Source organism: Haliotis rufescens, unplaced genomic scaffold (genome assembly GCF_023055435.1).
Source record: "Haliotis rufescens isolate VD_foot unplaced genomic scaffold, xgHalRufe1.0.p SCAF_10, whole genome shotgun sequence".
Lineage (NCBI taxonomy): Eukaryota > Metazoa > Mollusca > Gastropoda > Lepetellida > Haliotidae > Haliotis > Haliotis rufescens.
This window is the reverse complement of record NW_025963780.1, coordinates 14,980,064-15,004,338: the sequence shown is the minus strand read 5'-3', so window position 1 is coordinate 15,004,338 and position 24,275 is coordinate 14,980,064. Positions and strand designations below refer to the sequence as shown.

At 41.2% G+C, this 24,275-nt stretch overlaps 1 protein-coding gene across 3 annotated transcripts in view; it reads right to left on the bottom strand.

Annotated features, from left to right (window-relative positions):
• Positions 1 to 23,320, bottom strand: part of LOC124121268 (ceramide synthase 2-like) — a 52,142-nt gene extending 28,822 nt beyond the window's left edge. For all 3 annotated transcript variants that reach the window (XR_007218921.1, XR_007218922.1, XM_048387291.1), the window contains exon 1: positions 22,927 to 23,320. Coding sequence is in view for 1 of the 3 variants with exons in the window: in XM_048387291.1 (XP_048243248.1) it covers positions 22,927 to 23,111 (185 nt within the window). In the remaining 2 variants the exon portion in view is untranslated. The remainder of the gene's footprint in view (positions 1 to 22,926) is intronic.
• Positions 23,321 to 24,275: the final 955 nt, after the last annotated feature.

The following is a 24,275-nucleotide window of genomic DNA, read 5'->3' as shown; positions in this document are numbered from 1 at the left end:
CTAATACATTGCCATACATATTGGGCATCCCTTATACATTGCCATACATATCTGGCATCCCTAATACATTGCCATATATATCAGACATCCCTAATACATTGCCATACATATTGGGCATCCCTAATACATCGCCATACATATTGGGCATCCCTAATACATTGCCATACATATCTGGCATCCCTAATACATTGCCACATATATCAGACATCCCTAATACAATGCCATACATATCTGGCATCCCTTATACATTGCCATATATATAAGACATCACTAATACATTGCCATACATATTGGGCATCCCTTATACATTGCCATACATATCTGGCATCCCTTATACATTGCCATACATATCTGGTATCCCTAATACATTGCCATACATATCTGGCATCCCTAATACATTGCCATATATATCAGACATCCCTAATACAATGCCATACATATTGGGCATCCCTAATACATCGCCATACATATTGGGCATCCCTAATACATTGCCATACATATCTGGCATCCCTAATACATTGCCATACATATCTGGCATCCCTAATACATTGCCATACATATTGGGCATCCCTAATACATCGCCATACATATTGGGCATCCCTAATACATTACCATACATATCTGGCATCCCTAATACATTGCCACATCTATAAGACATCACTAATACATTGCCATACATATCTGGCACCCCTAATACATTGCCATACATATTGGGCATCCCTAATACAATGCCATACATATCTGGCATCCCTAATACATTGCCATACATATTGGGCATCCCTAATACAATGCCATACATATCTGGCATCCCTAATACATTGCCATACATATCTGGCATCCCTTATACATTGCCATACATATCTGGCATCCCTAATACATTGCCATACATATTGGGCATCCCTTATACATTGCCATACATATCTGGCATCCCTAATACATTGCCATACATATTGGGCATCCCTAATACATTGCCATACATATTGGGCATCCCTAATACATTGCCATACATATCTGGCATCCCTAATACATTGCCATATATATAAGACATCACTAATACATTGCCATACATATTGGGCATCCCTTATACATTGCCATACATATCTGGCATCCCTAATACATTGCCATACATATCTGGCATCCCTAATACATTGCCATACATATTGGGCATCCCTAATACAATGCCATACATATCTGGCATCCCTAATACATTGCCATACATATCTGGCATCCCCAAAACATTGCCATATATATCAGACATCACTAATACATTGCCATACATATTGGGCATCCCTTATACATTGCCATACATATCTGGCATCCCTAATACATTGCCATATATATCAGACATCCCTAATACATTGCCATACATATCTGGCATCCCTAATACATTGCCATACATATTGGGCATCCCTTATACATTGCCATACATATCTGGCATCCCTAATACATTGCCATACATATCTGGCATCCCTAATACATTGCCATACATATCTGGCATCCCTAATACATTGCCATACATATTGGGCATCCCTAATACAATGCCATACATATCTGGCATCCCTAATACACTGCCATACATATTGGGCATCCCTAATACAATGCCATACATATCTGGCATCCCTAATACATTGCCATACATATCTGGCATCCCTAATACATTGCCATACATATCTGGCATCCCTAATACATTGCCATACATATCTGGCATCCCTAATACATTGCCATACATATTGGGCATCCCTAATACAATGCCATACATATCTGGCATCCCTAATACATTGCCATACATATCTGGCATCCCAAAAACATTGCCATATATATCAGACATCACTAATACATTGCCATACATATTGGGCATCCCTTGTACATTGCCATACATATCTGGCATCCCTAATACATTGCCATATATATCAGACATCCCTAATACAATGCCATACATATTGGGCATCCCTAATACATCGCCATACATATTGGGCATCCCTAATACATTGCCATACATATCTGGCATCCCTAATACATTGCCATATATATCAGACATCCCTAATACAATGCCATACATATCTGGCATCCCTAATACATTGCCATACATATCTGGCATCCCTAATACATTGCCATACATATCTGGCATCCCTAATACATTGCCATATATATAAGACATCACTAATACATTGCCATACATATTGGGCATCCCTTATACATTGCCATACATATCTGGCATCCCTAATACATTGCCATACATATCCCGCATCCCTAATACATTGCCATACATATCTGGCATCCCTAATACATTGCCATACATATCTGGCTCCCCTAATACATTGCCATACATATCTGGCATCCCTAATACATTACACAAGCCTAATACATTGCTACAGTGTTTCAGTGCATCCTAATTAACAACAAACTCAGTCTCACTCAGTGTAGTAGCCCCACACAACACTTTCTTCAGTATCCTCAGCAGCCATTACCGTATTCGACGTAATAAGCGCCAGGGCGCTCTCAAAATTAGAAATAGGGAGCTCTTATTAGAAGATAATTTTGGTGAAAAAAAAACAGAGTTGAAAGATCGTAAATTTCTACGTTTGAGGACCTGAAATGATACAAAAGAGAAGTCTGTGTGTATTATACACAACAGATATATTTTTCCAGAATTTAATTGCCCATAATGAAGGGTGCATATAACACACAAGTGCATATTATACACGAAAAACTAAGTCTTGTGTTCATTGATCAATTGGAAGAGGTGCTAATTGGGATTGTTCACTAGACAATATATTAGCAGATATCACCATGGGCGCTTATTAGAGTGGGGCGCTCATTACGTTGAATACGGTACATCATGTGTTACACGACTCCCTACAACCCAGTGTAGGTTGCCTCTATTTGTGCCCACGTTACATACACAATCCGAAATTAATTACAATGCCAGAATGTAAAATGAATGCTTTAACTTAAACAATGATCAAAGAATTCAAGCAAGCCTACAATGCCTATGGGACACACGGGTGGCACAGCAAGTTCCAGCTCCTTTAATGAGTGACTGATGCCCTACATGTTCTGCATGACCATCCACAGGAGAGTGACAAATGGTGTGAGCCTCCTGTGTAGGCTAGTACAATGCCTGTCACTACAATGCTGTACAGCAGCACTGGCCCTTATCAACAGGTGTCATTACATGCTCATAGTCCATCACAAACAGTGATATCAGTTGCTGGAGCTACTCACTTGGAACACCAGCCATTATTCAGGTCAAATGATCAACATGCACATATGACATCAAGTATTGCCTTCCTTGTAGACAAGCTGACTATATTTGAAAAATGTACTTACCGTATTCGACGTAATAAGCACCCCGCTTTAATAAGCGCCCACGGCGATATTTGCTGATATATTGGCTAGTGAACAAACCCAATTAGCACCCCTTCCGATTGATCAATGTACACAAGACTTATTTATTCGCGTATTATACGCACTAGTTTGTTATATACACCCTTAATTATGGGCAAATAAATTCTTGAAAAATATATCTGTCGTATATAAACATTTCAGGCTGTCAGCATAAACCAAGAAATTTATCTTTTAACTATGTTTTTTTCACCAAAATAATATTTAAAAAAAGCTCCCTATTCCCAATTTTGAGAGCGCCCTGGGCGCTTATTACGTCGAATACGGTATATGAATATCACTGATGTTTTGTTCAACAAAAAAGATTAATAAGGTACTTTATTTGCCGGTCACATGAATTACCTGTCTAAGCCTAATTTTACCGGTAAAAACTGGTAATTACCAGTAAACGGGAATGCTGATTCATTCTACATGTTCTCACAATATTTGAGTATGTGTTTGTCTACTCCTGAAACTATCAGTAAATGAGCAGTGAAAAGCTCACTGACAAACTGTCCAGCAGGTCACCTTTGAAAACTTTATATCTCGCGTTTCCATTATTGAGTGTAGGGTTCAGGTATAGGGAGGTCACATGTAGGTGAGGTGAGGTGAAATAGGGTTTCACACTGTGTCCAAGATTTATTACACTTATATAGCGACGTGCATGCATGTGTGTGCATGCATGCATGTGTGTGCGTGCGTGCGTGACTGTTTGTACTAGTCTGGACAAATGCCGATTTTATAGTGTTAGCCCACTGAGATACCCTGCCGCAACTTAACATGAATACTCCACTCAGACACAGTATACTGACTCTGAGTCGACCAGTCCGTGTTTTATCTCCTTAATGCCGAGTGCCAGGCAGGGTAACAACAAGTACCATCTTTTAATGTCTTTTAGTATGACGCAGTTGGGGAATGAACCCCGGACCTTCCGCTAGTTAGGGAGATGTCATTGTATTTATCTATTGTTGATACATTTTTACTGCAAGAGTATCAGAAAAAGTACATGTTGATACAAATAATGAGTAGGTCTCTCTGCAAGATAAAGCCAACCAATAAAAACCGTATCTGTAGGAGGGTCACATAGGGATAAATATGCAAATATAAAAGGTCGTGTTGGTAGTACTTTCTTTGTTTACAAACAAACTGCCCTTGTCTATTGCCAATCGGCCTCCACGGCTTGGGATCTTCCCCAAGTATAAAACGGTTGGATTTGGCCAAAATGTTTGCATTATTTTCCAACAATACAGCTGTGCAGAGGGGACTGAACCTTATACATGCAGACAATTGTGTTGTTTTTTCACCCAAAGCACAGAGAAAACCGCTATTGATACATTGAATCTGCTTTTGTCTCTTTATCATGTTTATTTAATTATAAAACAACCATAGACTTCATCCTCGGCCAATATCGCTTTTTTTCAGATCCATATAAACAGGTATTGACCTCATATAAAGTTTATAATTGTACATTATTTTACTTTTTTGTTAGAGAAAGAGTTCATTGTATATCTGGCTTGTCTTTAATCAGTTTTAGTAAATATTATTTACATTGATTAATTTCGGCCAAATCTTGTGAACTGATCTGCAGATCGCAGCACCTCAATGGTTTTTTTCAGCAACCACTGCAGGAAGCGCATATATATATATCACTGACTGTTGATTCTTGCACAGTATCTCATCAAACTGAAAAACAGGATGTAACTGAAACTGTAAATCATGATACTGTATTGGGTAATGTTTTATCAACAGTACAAACTGAAGTGCAATTGTCAACTTGTCATAACGTCCTGTGTGTAGTACATACAGTGGACATGTAAAATAACTATCTAACCATGGCCGATGACCGGAGGAGATCTGAATCCCTGTACAGTGGGCATGTCAAACCTCAGGTAAACGTACCAACACTTAGTGCCATCAGTACTTATCTCTCAGAAGTGTGTCAGTGACCATAATGGTAACGGCTATTGGTCATAGACCATTTCTGGTCCCCCAAATATCCTGTATTTCAAGCAAGATAAATGCTTCATGAACATTATAAACATTTCTTCAGTCATGCAGTGTATGATGCCTGTGATTAGGTATAAGGATGTAGGAAAGTGAACTTTGTTGATTCACCAGACTTCCAGGCAGATGGCATACCCTGTAGCATGTTTACCTGGTGAATAAACCATGGCGGTCACGCCCCGGTCACTCAGGTCAAGAAACCCCATCTTCCCTGAAAGGTCCTGTACATTTATAAACATGATAGAGAAGTTCACCTCCATCATCTCAACATACATTCTCGCTGCTGGACCCACAAACTTAAACAAGGAAACAAGTTCATTGTTAAGTTAGTATTTGATTACTAAACAGTTACAAGCCTTCTGCTAACACACATGAAGCAGTTACACAACAAAAATAACGTTATGTCAAGGCTACTCATTCAAAGCATTCTGAATGTTACACAGGTATGCAGTGCAACCTTTTCAATAAACATCTACACCAGTAGTCCTTTCAACATTCGGCTGTCTAGTCTATGGCGGGAGGACTAGTGGCTGTTTCACTCCCAGTATACAATGACATGGACAGTGATGAAGTGTTGCTTTATCAGTTACAAAGCATCGACATATTTTCCAACACTCCATAAAATGTGTGGGAAAATATTTACCGTATTCGACATAACAAGCACCCATGGCGCTCTCAAAATTAGAAATAGGGGGCTCTTATTAGAATATTATTTTGGTGAAAGATCGTAAATTTCGTGGTTTATGCTGACAGCCTGAAATGTTTATATACGACAGATATATTCATGATATTTGTCCAGTATTTAATTTCCCATAATTAAGGATGCATATAACACACGTATTAAACACAAATAAATAAGTCTTGTGTACATTGAACAATTGGAAGGGGTGCTAATTGGGATTGTTCACTAGCCAATATAGGAAACAGTTTATTTCCATGATTAAACCATTTCAAGTCTTAAAAAATATTTTTGAGAGAATCATGGATAATGTTTCATGTCAATTTTACCTAGATTGTGAGTCCTGGCCCATTGTTGGCACACAAACAAACCACTAAAACACTAGTTGTTAAGTAGCAGGTCAGAGTGAAGAACAACACAGTTATCAGATTATTCTCGCTGACAATTACTGACAAACAACGTCAACATCTGCACCCCTATTGATAATAATTCATATTACCAGTATTACTTACCCATGAATACATCTCCTAGTTAATAACACTACACCTTTATTAAACAGTGTTTAATAACATAATGTGCTGACAGGACTATTTTGGGCATCAGCTGGTCATCAGCCTGGTTCCCTGGGTATGTTGCGCTGGCGATACACTGACCCAGGCAATGACTGCACAATGGCCGCCTCTACTAGACGAACAAACATGGCGGACACGATATGTATTTACTATAGAAAAACGCTAGAACGGGTAGTTAAAAAATGTTCTTAGCATTTTCATAACTGCTCTTGCATTGTATAGGTAACAAGAATAACGTCCATTGTTACTTTTAGTGAAGGAAAACATTATTTAAGCTGTTACGAGACTCGAAAGTGGTCGTCACATCGGTGAAATGTAAACTATGACACACGCCCCATTTTTAACAGTGATATGTGTGTTAATATTTTGTGTCAACTCACTGTTGTCACAAAATTGTATACATAATTGATAATACAATGAATTAAATGACCACATTAATGAAACACCGTTAGCATCTTTATTTTAGCAAATTTGATGACGCAAATGTCACCAATTATGCCCTTTTTCTCCCATTGTAAAAATGGTGGGTTTAGTGGAATTATTGAACGCCCAGTATAATAACTAGAAAGAACTAACACTTTTGATTCGTAAAAATGGATAGGGTTTGTCATTGGTTTTGATATTTGGCCTCCTGATTTTATTCAATCCAATGAAAAGCCAATTATTTGTCATTTTTTTTCTTATTACACAATGAAATTAATCATAAATAGATCTGATATATTTGGAAAAATAACTGATTCATTCCAACCAGGGGTCCGGAAAATTTATAATCCCAATCGGACATTAGCATTTACAACAATCAAAACAAACAAAGCTTGTCAGTGTAGATAATCTTCATTGTGTTACAACTGCAGACAGAAACTGCTCAGTCCTAACTGTTGATCATGTCCGGTCAAAATTTAAGAATGTCCGGACAAAACTTTTTAAAATGTCCGGACAGAAAAATTTAAATGTCCGGTAAGCAATATTTTAAACCGGACATTTGAGATTCCCAATCGGACATGTCCGGCGCATATGACGGTTTCCGGACCCCTGATTCCAACCTAGTGTTTTTAACTATGTGTGTGCTTGTAAACAAGTCGGGGATAATAATAAAGAATATGTTCATAATTTTGAATTAATTTGATACAGTGGCATTATTATTGAAAAATATTTATGATCATAATCATCATGTTAGATGAAATATATGTGGTCGAAATTATCTACAAATAAAGTACTCAATAAAAGAAGTTAAGTTACATTACTGTTCAAACATAGGGAAAAAAAAACCCAGTATGATCATGATTGTAACACATAACATTACAGGTGCACAGAAAATATATGTTTAAGGAAGAAAGCTGGAGACATGTGTACTTTCCACTGTTTATTTGTGAACTGTTGAGTTAAGGCTGATGATTACCTAGGAAATCTGTCTTGACTAGAGTACCACAATTTTGAGGGCTTAAAGCCAGTATCAACGCATATACTGACGTAATTCAGAGCATGATACACATGTAGATATGACAAAAGTAATAAATCACATACATGTAATATGATGTCATCATTTATTCAGCCAGTGGATAAAATGATGCATTTGAATCTGTTTGCTTCACACTCATATGATTTAACAGTACTGCTTCCATACCTGGTTCAACACACAATCACTGATTTTGCTTTGAATTCAGGAGAATTTTTATTGAACTTGTTGACCAATTTGGCATTGTAATTTACATACTAAAGATACTTTTAGATTGTTCATTTTGCAGTAAAAAAAACAAGATGGAATTTTCTCAGATATCTGATTGTTGAAAACCTTTTGGAGTTAATGTAGATTGGTACATTAAGATAGATAGATACATTTTAAATTACAATTATTTTTAATTTGCATGAAAGTTATGGTTATTTAAATTTGTTACTTGCATGTGTGTTCCTTAGAATGAATTATTTGAATTTTGATAATATATAATATGTACCATCATAACTTGGTGACACCCCACCTCCCCCACCCCAAATATCATGTTTAGGACAATAGACAGAGGGGAACATTATTAAATTTTAACAACTGCTTTGCTTTTTATCAAATATGTCTTTGATAAACTACAGCTCTTAAAAGTGTGTGTTTCACACATGGATTCCTCTGGTTTTCTTGACAAAATCAGTGGGCACTTTCGGGGTGTTTGGGTGTTTGGATCTCAAACAAGGCGATGATATCTGGTAGAATTTCATGGCATAGTGATTTTCCATATCCACAAGAATACCTGCCAGTGGTGTAATTTGTAATAAAGTTTTCTACAACTTCACGCTGAAGTGTCTTCAGCATGTTCAATTGATTAATTGCCACACCATGACTACTCTTATATTTTTCTTTTTTTTCATCCTGTGAAAAAGAGAAAACACATGTACATGTATGCCACTGTACCAAATTAATTCAAAATAATGAACATATTTTTTATTATTATGCCATACATTTTTACAAGCACACACAGTTAAAAAACACTAGACTGGAATTAATCAATTATTTTCCAAAATTATTAGATCTATTTATGATTAATTTCATTGTGTAATAAGAAAACAAATGCCAAATAAATGGCTTTTCATGTGAATAAAATCCAGAGGCCAAATATCAAAACCAATGACAGACCCTGTCATTAAATTCTATTATTATGGATCAAATGTGTTTGTTTTATATAGTAATTTATACTGGGCGTTCAATAATTCAGCTAAACCCACCATTTTACAATGGGAGAAAAAGGGGCATAATCGGTGAAATTTGCGTCAAGAAAAAAAGTGCTAAAATGAAGATGCACCCCCTATTTCATTAACATGGTCGTTTAATTCCATGTATTATCAATTATGTATACAATTTTGTGACAACAGTGAGTTGACACGAAATATTAACGCACATATCACTGTTGAAAATGGTGTGTGTGTCATTGTTTACATTTCACCGATGTGACGACCACTTTCGAGTCTCAAAACAGCTTGAATAATGTTTTCCTTCACTAAAAGTAACAATGGACGTTATTCTTGTTACTTATACAATGCAAGAGCAGTTATGAAAATGCTAAGATTTTTTTTTTAACTACCCGTAGTGTTTTTCTATAGTAAATACATATCGTGTCCGCCATGTTTGTTCGTCTAGTAGAGGCGGCCATTGTGCAGTCATTGCCTGGGTCAGTGTATCGCCAGCGCAACATACCCAGGGAACCAGGCTGATGACCAGCTGATGCCCAAAATAGTCCTGTCAGCACATTATGTTATTAAACACTGTTTAATAAAGGTGTAGTGTTATTAACTAGGAGATGTATTCATGGGTAAGTAATACTGGTAATATGAATTATTATCAAAAGGGGTGCAGATGTTGACGTTGTTTGTCAGTAATTGTCAGCGAGAATAATCTGATAGTGCCAGCGCAGCATACCCAGCGAACCAGACTGCAGCTGGTCATTTGAATGAGTACATCGGTGTCACTGTGTAACTGTACCCTGGAAATGTCTACTCTACTCCAAGATGGATAATCCACTCGTGACACTCAGGAATCTCAAACCTGTATTATTGACATATTTACTTGGAAATGTCACATCCTTGAGTTTTTTGCAGTTGCCTATGATCTATGATGATTAAAATAGACATGGATTTTTATTCCACTCTAACTGTATCTTGATTAAAGTGGATATACTCTTTTATCATATAATGGGTAGGTTTCTCGGCAGGATAAAGCCAACGGTTAAAAACGATATCCGATGGGGTCATATGCGGATAGAGATGCAAATATCAAAGGTCAAGTAGGGACTACTTTCAGTGTTTATAAACAAACATGGCGTCACCCTTGTCATTCGGTGATCGAGTCAGAATTAACCATCGTGAATCTGGAGAAACTACAGGGATAATTGCTATCATTATCAAAAGAACAGTCTAATATACTGAAAATCAGTGTCTAACTGTGGCATTTGGCAACGTTTGGCAACTTTGGAGACAATAAATTTAGAAACAATTTTGCGAGGGCACGAGGCCTAGCAAAGCGGGATCAGAAGCCATATCTGTGCTTGTAGACCTCTGCGGCTTGAAACCTTCTCCACAAATTAAAATAGTTGGATTTGGCCAAAATATGTTTGAATTGTTACCTTGTTTCGTTTTGTCGCTGTGTGTACATCTGACTACACTTCTTAACGTTATGACAGGACAGACCGACTGTCAACAACCTCTGACCGCGGCCGTGACATCTCATAGACTAGGGTTAGAGTAGCTTCCCTTTGACAAAGGGCAGTTACTCTAGCAGACGGACAGATGGATTGCCGCGAAAGGCAATTAAAAACAATTGTTGTTTTGCGTATATGTTGCATCGCCACTGTATAAGAAACAGATTTCAGTTGGAACTATATTGGCTACTGTCACTGTCCAACTGACACATCACTTACCCTGTGACGTAATAAATATTAATGCTCGCATTCCAGGAAAACTCGCGATGTTTCGGTAATGTTTGTGAGAGATGGAAAGCGATTTTGAAGCACAGAATTAAAGAATGACATTATATTATAAAGAGGTTATCACGCTTGTGTGTTGGGAAATGGTAAATATCCTCTTTTTTGGGAATAAACACTATGTATTTAGCTCGCCAAGGCTCGCTAAATACAATGGTTATTCCTAATGCAGGATATTTACCATCCCCAAACACACTCGCGTGATAACCTCTATATCACACTGTACCTATATCACACTGTATTTCTATCCTGGTGAACTGGATATTATCCCACAGTAATTGTACCCGGACATTGATTTAAGACTGTGCAGTGACTCAGTGACTATTATGTATTTTCAACTGAGTATATAGTTCAACTACTGTGATGCACTGTTACACAATACTGCACGGAGCACAGTGATGCTTACAACAGGTCAAGTACATCTCATCAGACAGAGATCATATGACAAGCGATTGTGATACAAGTTCCATGACAAAAACACTTAAGTAGTCATCCTCTCAACTCAGACAACTATCTCATGCAGTTGATAACCTCATTTCAAGCAGTACCCTTATCCATGATGAACATATGAATAGTACCATGTAGTGACAATCAATTCCTCTAGGTATACTTAAGTCATGTACAACAGCATGATGAGGGGTTGGTTCTACAACAATTCTACAGCTGATTCATTGTTTCTTCAATCATTCACCCAACACCACAGACGAAGGACTGACTACACGCAGGGTTTATAATTCAGTGTCAGTTTCACCTTCCTCACCATGGCCACAGATAGCCTCTGTTAACTGAATGTGCAAGCACAGCTCAACAAACACAGCTCAGAAACGGGAAACATGCCATGAAGCTATAATATTGGGAATGTGGGGGCCTGGGATTTATCGAAAACAATAAAGTGTCTGAGAAAATTAAAAAAAATAACTGATTTTGCAGCTGTAGCTGCAAATATATCTAATCTCCAACAACCACAATGTCGTCTACACACTACTGATGGGCAACAACCACATAAGAGGATTAGACGACAATTATTAACTATTGTAAGAGCATGTATAACTATACGATTAATTGGCTTGTCCCAAGCATGCTATGCAGGCTATGTGAAAGAGTCACACGTATCACAGGTCTATCTCAAAGTATAGGAGTTATGACTATATCGGCAGAGTACCCTAAAATTCAACTTTATCCAGTAAGTCGAGTACATGCATCTGGAAATAGCATAGCGCCACCATGCTATTACGGATTATGTCCCTTCTATGTTCGTCCTATTGACCAATCAGATTCCACCTCTCATATTACTTGCATTTACTTCAAACGACATGGTGTCACCCATTCAAGACGCAAGTCAAGTTCTATCTTGTAATAAAACGGGTCTTACTTCGCTCAGTGCATCAAATGATGTGAGCACCTTGATTAGAAACATGAAAGGATTTGGAAAATAACTGTTGATGTCTAGTTGGCGGAACCCATGCTTAAAAAATCCGTCAATCAACTGAATTCTGCACATCAGTTTACAAACCGGATGTCAATTTTGATTGGACTATGCATATACTAATTAGTCCAGCCAAAATATAACTCCATAACTCCAGCCTCGTTCAGCAAAGATGGAAACTGTTTTTTTAAGTCAGTTAACACGCATGCCTCGGGAAGATGAGTCTTTATTCGTATAAAGGCCACTGTCCATACACAGAGAAAAGTCCTATATACACATTACAAGGGTACACTAATGGCATGCATGCAACTTGAACAGTACTTGCTGACCATGCCCACTGACGGTGAAACAATACATCCGTGTACCAGTGCATTGCGGGTTTTCATGTGACAATACGTTTCTTTCTGTATTGATACAACTCGTGAAAATACATTACTTACTACTTGTTGAATGATTCCTCAGCGTTCTTGTCAGTCAAATATTACGAAATGTGCTTTGATTAGTTCTCTACTAAAAATAGCTGCCACGAAAATGTGTCTGCAGCTAGGTTTTCCTTTTGAAATATTACGGTCAAGAAGATTCCATGCGATTTAAGGTAAATGTGTATTGGGATACATATCATATCATGATACATATCGTATCGTGACCTTGCTGTATCCTTTCACCCCTAATGCCAACTACACTAAAGTTTTAGCTGAAAGGCCCTGTAACTAACACAGTGTTTGCCAGCCATCCCATTAATATCATCCACTGTATAACTGAACCAGTAGAAACTAAACATGATCAACCTACCAACCTTTTATCCATGTCAAGCTGATTAGGAGAAGCTGATAAGAAGCTCGCTGTGACTCAATACATCAATTATCAATTACTGCTAGTGTGATTGAGGTGGATGGCTTCTGTTGCGTGCAAGGAGAGGGAGTACATTACATACCTCACTACTCGCGTGCTGCTTCCTGGCAGTATATAACAGGTGCCATGGTCCATCAATATGCATAGCATCAAAATACATTGTTCCTCAAGTTACTAACATAAAACATGAGTTCTTTGAAGAGAACAGCAGGGTTTTACCGTGACCTACAAATCTCGGACCCAATTACAAATTTATATGGTCCTTACAGGAAATATGAGGGTCCTGTAAAAAAAATGAAATGGTGTAGTGTACTGAACTGTAAGATTTGATAATTACTTTAATTACAGGAACTTTATATTTCTTGTCAAGAATTGGGTACAATGAACATTATTGTGCGTCCCTTGGGATCTGCGGCCATTTTTTTCATTTGTGTGCACTGGACGCACATTTGTGCGTGGTGTAAACCCTGCAACTGTAACACGGTAACCTGATGTAAGTGAGTGAGATGGTCCTAGGCTACTCCCACAGTAGACATGGAAGGGTACAGGATGTTCATCAATTCAACTCAATAAGAACATATAAGTTTCACAATAAGTAAATGTAAAGGGTTTCACCCAGCCAATACAATGAAGGTGGGAGTCATCATGATCACGACCAGTGCAGTACTTGAGCCCAATTTAGACTTAAAGAGTCATGCACTAGCTGAACTTTTAGGCCACAAGATACTGATAACAAAACTTAACCAAAGCCAAAACTCTAGCTTCCTGTGAAGCCCAGCATTGAGCAGAATGTAAAACTACATATATCTCATTTCGTAATTCATAATTTGGGACAGAACATCTCTGATGAAGTACATGTGAAGGTCTCCCAGGATAACCAAATAGTGACACAGATATGCCTCAATCTGACATGGAATGTTGACGCTGAAAAGCTTGTCAGTTAATAACTCTGCTACACTTGCCAACACATCCGATTGTATCACCCTTATCATGCTCAAACACCAACACAAACTTACCTCAACATCATTCCACCTACTTAAAATCACGAAGCCAACACATGGTTATGTCAAGGTTATGGGGAGACATCCAACATGGGGCTACCAGCGTGTTGTGTGTGAGGGGCTACCCAGCGTGTTGTGTGTGAGGGGCTACCCAGCGTGTTGTGTGTGAGGGGCTACCCAGCGTGTTGTGTGTGAGGGGCTACCCAGCGTGTTGTGTGTGAGGGGATACCCAGCGTGTTGAGTGAGGGGCTACCAGCGTGTTGTGTGTGAGGGGCTACCCAGCGTGTTGAGTGGGGGGTTACCCAGCGTGTTGTGCGTGAGGGGCTACCCAGCGTGCTGTGTGTGAGGGGCTACCAGGGTGTTGTGTGTGAGGGGCTACCAGGGTGTTGTGTGTGAGGGGCTACCAGGGTGTTGTGTGTGAGGGGCTCCCAGGCGTGTTGTGTGTGAGGGGCTACCCAGCGTGTTGTGTGTGAGGGGATACCCAGCGTGTTGTGTGAGGGGCTACCCAGCGTGTTGTGTGTGAGGGGCTACCCAGCGTGTTGAGTGAGGGGCTACCAGCGTGTTGTGTGTGAGGGGCTTCCCAGCGTGTTGTGTGTGAGGGGCTACCCAGCGTGTTGTGTGTGAGGGGCTACCCAGCGTGTTGTGTGTGAGGGGATACCCAGCGTGTTGAGTGAGGGGCTACCCAGCGTGTTGTGTGTGAGGGGATACCCAGCGTGTTGTGTGTGAGGGGCTACCCAGCGTGTTGTGCGTGAGGGGCTACCAGGGTGTTGTATGTGAGGGGCTACCAGGGTGTTGTGTGTGAGGGGCTACCCAGCGTGTTGTGTGTGAGGGGCTACCAGGGTGTTGTGTGTGAGGGGCTACCAGGGTGTTGTGTGTGAGGGGCTACCAGGGTGTTGTGTGTGAGGGGCTACCCAGCGTGTTGCGTGTGAGGGGCTACCAAGCGTGTTGTGTGAGGGGCTACCCAGCGTGTTGTGTGTGAGGGGCTACCCAGTTTGTTGTGTGAGGGGCTACCCAGCGTGTTGTGTGTGAGGGGCTACCAGGGTGTTGTGTGTGAGGGGCTACCAGGGTGTTGTGTGTGAGGGGCTACCAGGGTGTTGTGTGTGAGGGGCTCCCAGGCGTGTTGTGTGTGAGGGGCTACCCAGCGTGTTGTGTGTGAGGGGCTACCCAGCGTGTTGTGTGAGGGGCTACCCAGCGTGTTGTGTGTGAGGGGCTACCCAGCGTGTTGTGTGTGAGGGGATACCCAGCGTGTTGTGTGTGAGGGGATACCCAGCGTGTTGAGTGAGGGGCTACCAGCGTGTTGTGTGTGAGGGGCTACCCAGCGTGTTGTGTGTGAGGGGCTACCCAGCGTGTTGTGTGTGAGGGGCTACCCAGCGTGTTGTGTGTGAGGGGCTACCCAGCGTGTTGTGCGTGAGGGGCTACCCAGCGTGTTGTGTGTGAGGGGCTACCCAGCGTGTTGTGTGTGAGGGGCTACCAGGGTGTTGTGTGTGAGGGGCTACCAGGGTGTTGTGTGTGAGGGGCTACCAGGGTGTTGTGTGTGAGGGGCTACCAGGGTGTTGTGTGTGAGGGGCTCCCAGGCGTGTTGTGTGTGAGGGGCTACCCAGCGTGTTGTGTGTGAGGGGCTACCCAGCGTGTTGTGTGAGGGGCTACCCAGCGTGTTGTGTGTGAGGGGCTACCCAGTTGGTTGTGTGAGGGGCTACCCAGCGTGTTGTGTGTGAGGGGCTACACAGGGTGTTGTGTGTAATGGACTGACCAGGGTGTTGTGTGTGAGGGGCTACCCAGCATGTTGTGTGAAGGGCTACCCAGTGTGTTGTGTGAGGGGCTACCCAGCGTGTTGTGTGTGAGGGGCTACCCAGCGTGTTGTGTGTAATGGACTGACCAGGGTGTTGTGTGTGAGGGGCTACCCAGCGTGTTGTGTGTGAGGGGCTACCCAGCATGTTGTGTGAGGGGCTACCCAGCATGTTGTGTGAGGGGCTACCCAGGGTGTTATGTGTAATGGACTGACCAGGGTGTTGTGTGTGAGGGGCTACCCAGGGTGTTGTGTGTGAGGGGCTACCCAGCATATTGTGTGAGGGGCTACCCAGCGTGTTGTGTGTGAGAGGCTACCCAGCGTGTTGTGTGTGAGGGGCTACCAGTGTGTTGTGTGTTTGAGGGGCTACCCAGCGTGTTGTGTGTGAGGGGCTACCAGGGTGTTGTGTGAGGGGCTACCCAGCGTGTTGTGTGTGAGGGGCTACCAGTGTGTTGTGTGAGGGGCTACCAGTGTGTTGTGTGAGGGGCTACCCAGTGTGTTGTGTGTGAGGGGCTACCCAGGGTGTTGTGTGTGAGTGACTACCCAGCGTGTTGTGTGAGGGGTTACCCAGCGTGTTGTGTGTGAGGGGCTACCAGTGTGTTGTGTGCGAGGGGCTACCCAGCGTGTTGTGTGAGGGGTTACCCAGCGTGTTGTGTGTGAGGGGCTACCAGTGTGTTGTGTGAGGGGCTACGCAGCATGTTGTGTGTGAATGGCTACACAGGGTGTTGTGTGTGAGGGGCTACCAGTGTGTTGTGTGTGAGGGGCTGCATAGGTTGTTGTGTGTGAGGGGCCACCAGTGTGTTGTGTGTGAGGGGCTGCACAGGGTGTTGTGTGGGGGGCTATCCAGGGTGTTGTGTGTGAATGGCTACCCAGGGTGTTGTGTTAATGGCTTCCAGTGTGTTGTGTGTAATGGACTGACCAGGATGTTGTGTGAGGGGCTACCCAGGGTGTTGTGTGTAATGGACTGACCAGCGTGTTGTGTGTAATGGACTGACCAGGGTGTTGTGTGTGAGGGGCTACCCAGGGTGTTGTGTGTGAGGGGCTACCTAGGGTGTTGTGTGAGGGGCTACCCAGCGTGTTGTGTGTGAGGGGCTACCCAGCGTGTTGTGTGTAATGGACTGACCAGGGTGTTGTGTGTGAGGGGCTACCCAGCGTGTTGTGTGTGAGGGGCTACCCAGGGTGTTGTGTGTGAGGGGCTACCAGTGTGTTGTGTGTGAGGGGCTACCCAGGGTGTTATGTGTAATGGACTGACCAGGGTGTTGTGTGTGAGGGGCTACCCAGGGTGTTGTGTGTGAGGGGCTACCCAGCATATTGTGTGAGGGGCTACCCAGCGTGTTGTGTGTGAGGGGCTACCCAGGGTGTTGTGTTAATGGCTACCCAGGGTGTTGTGTGTGAGGGGCTACCCAGTGTGTTGTGTGTAATGGACTGACCAGGGTGTTGTGTGTGAGGGGCTACCCAGTGTGTTGTGTGTGAATGGCTACCCAGGGTGTTGTGTGTGAATGGCTACCCAGGGTGTGGTGTTAATGGCTACCCAGGGTGTTGTGTGAGGGGCTACCCAGGGTGTTGTGTTAATGGCTACCAAGGGTGTTGTGTTAATGGCTACCCAGGGTGTTGTGTGTGAGGGGCTACCCAGTGTGTTGTGTGTAATGGACTGACCAGGGTGTTGTGTGTGTGGGGCTTCCCAAGTTGTTTTGTGTGAGGGGCTACCAGTGTGTTGTGTAAGGGGCTACCAGTGTGTTGTGTAAGGGGCTACCAGTGTGTTGTGTGAGGGGCTACCAGTGTGTTGTGTGAGGGGCTACCAGTGTGTTGTGTAAGGGGCTACCAGTGTGTTGTGTAAGGGGCTACCAGTGTGTTGTGTAAGGGGCTACCAGTGTGTTGTGTGAGGGGCTACCAGTGTGTTGTGTGAGGGGCTACCCAAGGTGTTGTGTGAGGGGCTACCAGTGTGTTGTGTGAGGGGCTACCAGTGTGTTGTGTGAGGGGCTACCAGTGTGTTGTGTGAGGGGCTACCAGTTGTCTTGTATAATCTGAGACATCCAGATTAAGCTAGGTACATACTAGGAGGAGTGCTCACATAGATAGGTAGATCAGGTGGCCTTCATTCTTTTGCTTACTAGCAGCATCCTACCAACATACCTTTGAACTGGCCTGGTGCTGCCCCACTTTGGACAGTATCACAATGAAGCCTGAACTTTAAGCTGTGGGTGACAGCATGACGTTCCACAGCCAGGAGTTAGATGGTGTCAGCTGACTAGACTTAATTAGTGACTCACATAAGGACATATAAGCAAAACTCATCAGGTCATAGAAATAGGCCTCTGCAGAACAGGCCAGGGTTTAACATGACATCCCTAATCTCAGGGGCCTTGGACCCTGGTCTGTTCTTCAGTGGGGTCCTAGGTGAACTGTAGGGGTCCTAATTGTTCACATACAAATAATGACTACTGCAATGGTGAACCCTGATTAAACTGTTATATAGTCTAATTTATAAAGAGTTGTGTGATATTTAATAGATCTTAACATGCAAAAGAACATTTCATTCATCTGCCTTATTGAGTACAAAACATTGGTGACCATATCTCAATTTGAGTGGCCTACAAGCTAGCACCCAGGTGCTCATAAACGTATACAAACAATGTTTGTGATGCAACACAACACTCACTCACCATTGCTCACTCTCAGGGTATCAGCGGGTGTCCCAGGTATGGCACACCATCAGTCATGACTTGTTTTCTTATGGCTTACACAATGTCATAGTACCTGAATGTGGGTTTACATGTTTCATATAAGGGGTTTATCTAGGACTCTAAGCTAAGTGTCCTTGGCAGGCAAATTGGGAAGAAATTACATTATTTTGTTCAAAATTTGTCAAAGTTCTTTATTTCGTAAATTCTGAGGTGTTTTTACACTCCTGAAATGTGAAACTAAGCAGTAAAGCCACATCCTCTTAAGTGAGTGAGAGCGAGTGATTTTGGATTGACGCAACATTAGAAATTAGCACTGCATCCATGCCAAACTGACCAATAGTTATCAAAGGTATAAAAAAGGACTGGTGGACATTTGCCTTTCTTAACAATTAGTAAAACCGTTAATTTCTACCGCTGGAACTTTAACGCCGCCTAGAACAGTTTTCCAGTTATATAACGGCGTGTCAGCTTAATCAGATTTTATAAGAATAACAATTTTCAGAATTGTCACAGTAAAGTAAACATAGTAAAGTAGTATTGGACGTTTAACATGTATCACAATATTTTACGATGCACAAGGCCTTATTGTGGTAAGTATCAAAAGATATTGTATAATTAAACATTTTGAATTCAGAAGCAATGCAAGAATTGAAGTTTCATGAATGGAAAAAAAGTAGATGCTCGAACATCATAATGTTTACTCATTTAAAAATAAACACGTAAGGATGCACGCTCCGGGACAGCGATGGCTTGGTGTTACACCACTGCCACAGAAGAACTCCAGAATGTGAACTTGTATTTTGGAATTACAGAAACATTTCAAAGGTACTGGTACAAGTACTTGGCAAGTGTATCACATTAAACACATGATAGAAATCACTGTTTGAAATCACCCATTATACCGAGCATTAAAATATGATATTGTGATATGTATCATGGCAAGAATGAACCTCAATTTGCCGATATACCGGTAATAGTAATACCGCGCACTCTTAATGAATATTACTGATGAATATCAGCATTATTATGGGTAGCTTACATTCAGTCACCAAAGAGTCAGTTAATCTGAATAACCTGTCTATCATCGAGTCAGTCTTTCTATCATGACCCAATCACTTCAGATACATCCACCCCATAGTCTAGTGTTCAAAATTCTCAATGACACACACAGTTGATACAAAGACAACTGTCACCTACATCAGTGTACTTTAGCCTATGTGTTAAACTTCATTCAAATATTTTGTATTTTGTCAACAGCAGTAATAAGAAAATCTTGTTAAACACATAAGTCTAAGAGATAGAGTAAACAAGGTGAACACATTACAACAGACACCACCAGTTCTATCCAGCGAGACCTCCTTTAGGTCCAGTGGTTTATGTCACCTAACCAGATTTGGGGAGAAAACGCCTACCGGTAGTCCTTATGTTGCTACTAGGCTGTCACTTGACCAATAGAGAAGTGGCCGTGTCTTACCCGTACAAGGAAAGTCACTGCCCCTGCTCATCCACAGTCTTTGTGTACAATGAACATCAATTTGGTATACAATACATTAAAGAATCTCTAATTGGTGACAATTAGACTTACACAAGACTTATTTATTTGTGTATAATATGCACTCGTGTGTTATATGCACCCTTAATTACGGGCAATTAAATCCTGGAAAAATATATCTGTCGTGTATAATATGCACATACTTTTCTTTTGTATCATTTCGGGCTATCAGCATAAACCACGAAATTTACGATCTTTCAACTCTTTCACTAAAATTATATTCTAATAAGAGCCCCCTATTTCTAATTTGGAGAGCGCCCTGGCGCTTATTATGTCGAATACGGTAGTTCCTAATTAGATATTGGAACATCACTAAATCTTGCAAGTTCTTCTCAGTTGCTACTGTTGTATCTAACCTGGTATGAGTGAATCATGTTAAGCAGAATAGAGAAACTGAGATGTTCAGAGTGAGAGAAAACAAATTTAGATCATCATTGCAACCTTTTAGTTCACCATAGAGGCCACCCTTGACCATTTCAATTTCTCTCCATGCAAACAAGTATTAATAATCATAATAACCTCATTACGTTGATACAGCACATAGTTAGGCAAGGCGAAGCACTAGTTTGGGCCTATCTTTAGAATACAGCACCACAAACTTTTCAAACAGGTCACAACATCCTATGACGTAATTAGTAGTATTCTGGTGAATCACAATGGTGAAACAATGCCCTGTGACGTCAGGGGTCATTGAGTGTGCATAAGCTCCTCTCAGTGATCTATTCTCTCCACACACAATGTTGTTGATTAAGCCCAGTGATGTTGAGAGTTTTGAATATTTGTTAACTAAATATAGTCTGTGGCAGCACATTTTATAGCAAGCTCTAGTTTATGAAAGCACTTTTATTTTCAATATATTTTTTATTTCGTTTTTTTTTCTCAATTAAAATGGCTAAAATGATTAAAAATGTGAACTAATATACATATATTATCTTTTTTATTCATTTATTTTCATTATTATGCACAGGAAGGCAGTTTACTAGGTATATTATATTGGTGCTGAACACATCCAAATGTTGCCGGTGTTAGGGTAGGTTACCCCGAACTCTATCCTTAGCCACTTTCACCTGCTACATTTATTCAGTAATGATTCAGAAGCGGACTCACCCTTGTGGCGTCACTACCCATGCTTATTCCTCCCTTGTTCCTTACTTTGATCCACATTAGCCTAACAGTGTTCCCTACCACACTTCTCTATCACAAATATCACCCGACAAATTATTAAATACCATGTCATTCTGGCATACCCGTGAGGTCGACGTCTGACGCCTGGAACCGTTTTCAGTTCGCACCATAACGGCGCATTCCTCACGACTCAGTATCTTGTAGATGACGGAATGAGACGAGTGTGCCAAATGGCATTGGGATCACCTGTTAAGCATCTGTAGACTAAAGTCACGAGAAACCATGGCCACCAGTGGCCTTCATAAGTGTCCTGTCACTTATTTGACCCTTTTCATTCAGTTACGTAACGTTGTAGGGATGACTAGGTAAATTTGAACTTAGTTTAACAGAGTGGACGTAGCTCATTCGTTAGCTGGCAGGCTAACAATCCCAGTTTGCATGCAATGGATTCTCACAAAAACTGGTTGCGTGTCTTTGAGACACCTGACCTACGGCAGAGATCGTCCTGACGAGAATTTGTGGTACTGTTTTTTTAAAGGTGCTCCCTAGTTTAACCGATGATCAAGACAGGCTTATCTCCACCATGTCTACACTAAGATGTCTACTTCATAAGTAATTGTCAATGCTTGGGCAGTACCTCCATCTTGAAATTAATTTAGATTTTTATTTATACCTGGCTTGAAAAAGAAGATGAGAAAGTGGTAACATGGACAAGTCAGTGTTCAAAATAGATAATAAAATCAAGGGGTCCTTGTCATAAAGCTAACACGAGAAATATTAGGTTAGGAGTTACCTAAATAAATAAAATACTCAAGGATACAAATTTAAGCAAACCCAACATGATTGCAAATGAGAAGATGGTAGCATGAACACAGGAAAGAACAGTGGCATTTACAACCTGTAAAATGTGAAATGTAAATGTGTCCTTTGGAAAGGACTTCCTTAGTTTAAACTAAAGAAAATAAGAAAAAAAAATCTTGCGTAATTATGATGAACAATGTTCTTCCTCATCACACTGTCAATAGTATTAACAACCCACCCACCCACAAAATCTCACACTCATCATCAGATGCATAACAGCAGGCGCAGCACCCCCCACACACATCACCGAACACCACCCCGTAATGCGCCACACCCTGAAGAACGGGTTTGGGGTTTTCATCAGCAATCAGTGTTCATCTCGGCCTCATGAATTAAATTTAACGTCAAATAATTTGGTTCCGCTGTGCAAATGTGTAGCAAATGCTGAAGCAAATAATGTTATCTTCTGAGAGATATTATAACTAAACATCAGATGAATCACTGGTCTAAATATATACCGAGCGTGGAGTCAGCGTGATCGCGATGGATGAATGGTGATGACTCTAAATGACAGTGACTGATGCTGCCTTGGTTACCTACCTCTCGTAAATATATCTGAGTCCCAGCAGCAGAAACCCAACGAAAAACGATTTGTTCATATCGGAGAACTTTGGGTAATATATATCTGGGTCTGTGCTTTCCAAATCTTTCCATGATGTCCCGTTAGCGAACCAAAATGTATCACTCCAAAGCACATTTTCAGCCGCTCTCAGCATCGCCGCCATTTTAACCGGTGTAGATTGATACTGCACCCGATGCGAAAAGATCGGCTCTATCACCTCCGGGGATGTTTGTGAGTGTTCGGAGCAATCTTTCAAATGCGGTCATATGCATTGAGCGGCCCTTTACGGATGCTCGACTGACATACAAAACCACAGACTGTTAAGATATGATTGGTCAACAGCACCGCCAGCGTGTAGTATAAAGCAAACTATCCAGGAGATGATTTGTATGCAGATTTATATTACCGTACATCTATAAGTAATCGCACTGGTATTATGTTTTTTCACAACCTTGTTCTGATTTGCATTTATTCAAGACAGGCTTGGTATATACAATATTATATTGATAAGCATAATTTGAAATTGACCAGTATCAGGTAGTTTTGTTCAAATGAAAGCCTTGTACAAATGGATGTCGTATACACGGGTAAGTTAGGGGATCTGTCCTGACGTTCATTCAATGTTGGCGTTGACGCTTGTGATATTGGTGTATCGCGATACCCGTGCCAGCGCTATAACGGACTTTCATTCGTTTACCGATATAAAAAAATGTACATATAATATTAGAATTAGACACGACGAGTGGCAAAGCAAAACGCTAACGTTTTAAGAGCGCTTCAACTTCGGGGTAAACATTTCATGTAATTTTGTTGCTCGTTGAAAATATTATTTGCAAGGTTGACTGTAAGATTGTAGGGAATGTGTCGTTCTACAATCCTTTCGCAATAGGCTGTATGCCAGTGTGCATTGTTCATCTTGAGATGTAGGCCTATGGTGTATCTCGTTAGGCCTACACTCTAGCGTTTCATCAGGACTTTACGGTACATATAGATTTATCATCTGCAATCTTTGACTCACTTTGACCCAGCAAGACCACGCACACACAGTTATGTTTAGAGATACGACTTTATCTCATGAGTCTGAGTTGTAGTTGTTAACAACATGAGTTTAACCCTCTTGGTGCCACGGGACCATATATGGTCCCTCACTTTTCACACTCTCTTAGAGCCAATGTCCCTTTTAAACTGTGAATTAAGATGTCAAACACTGAGTGCGCATACTCAAAATTATAAAAATCACCACCCTAATCATCTCAGCTTTAACATCGTGTAACTCATATTTTATACAGTGGTACGCATTGCGAAATATGTTGAGATTAGTAAAGTT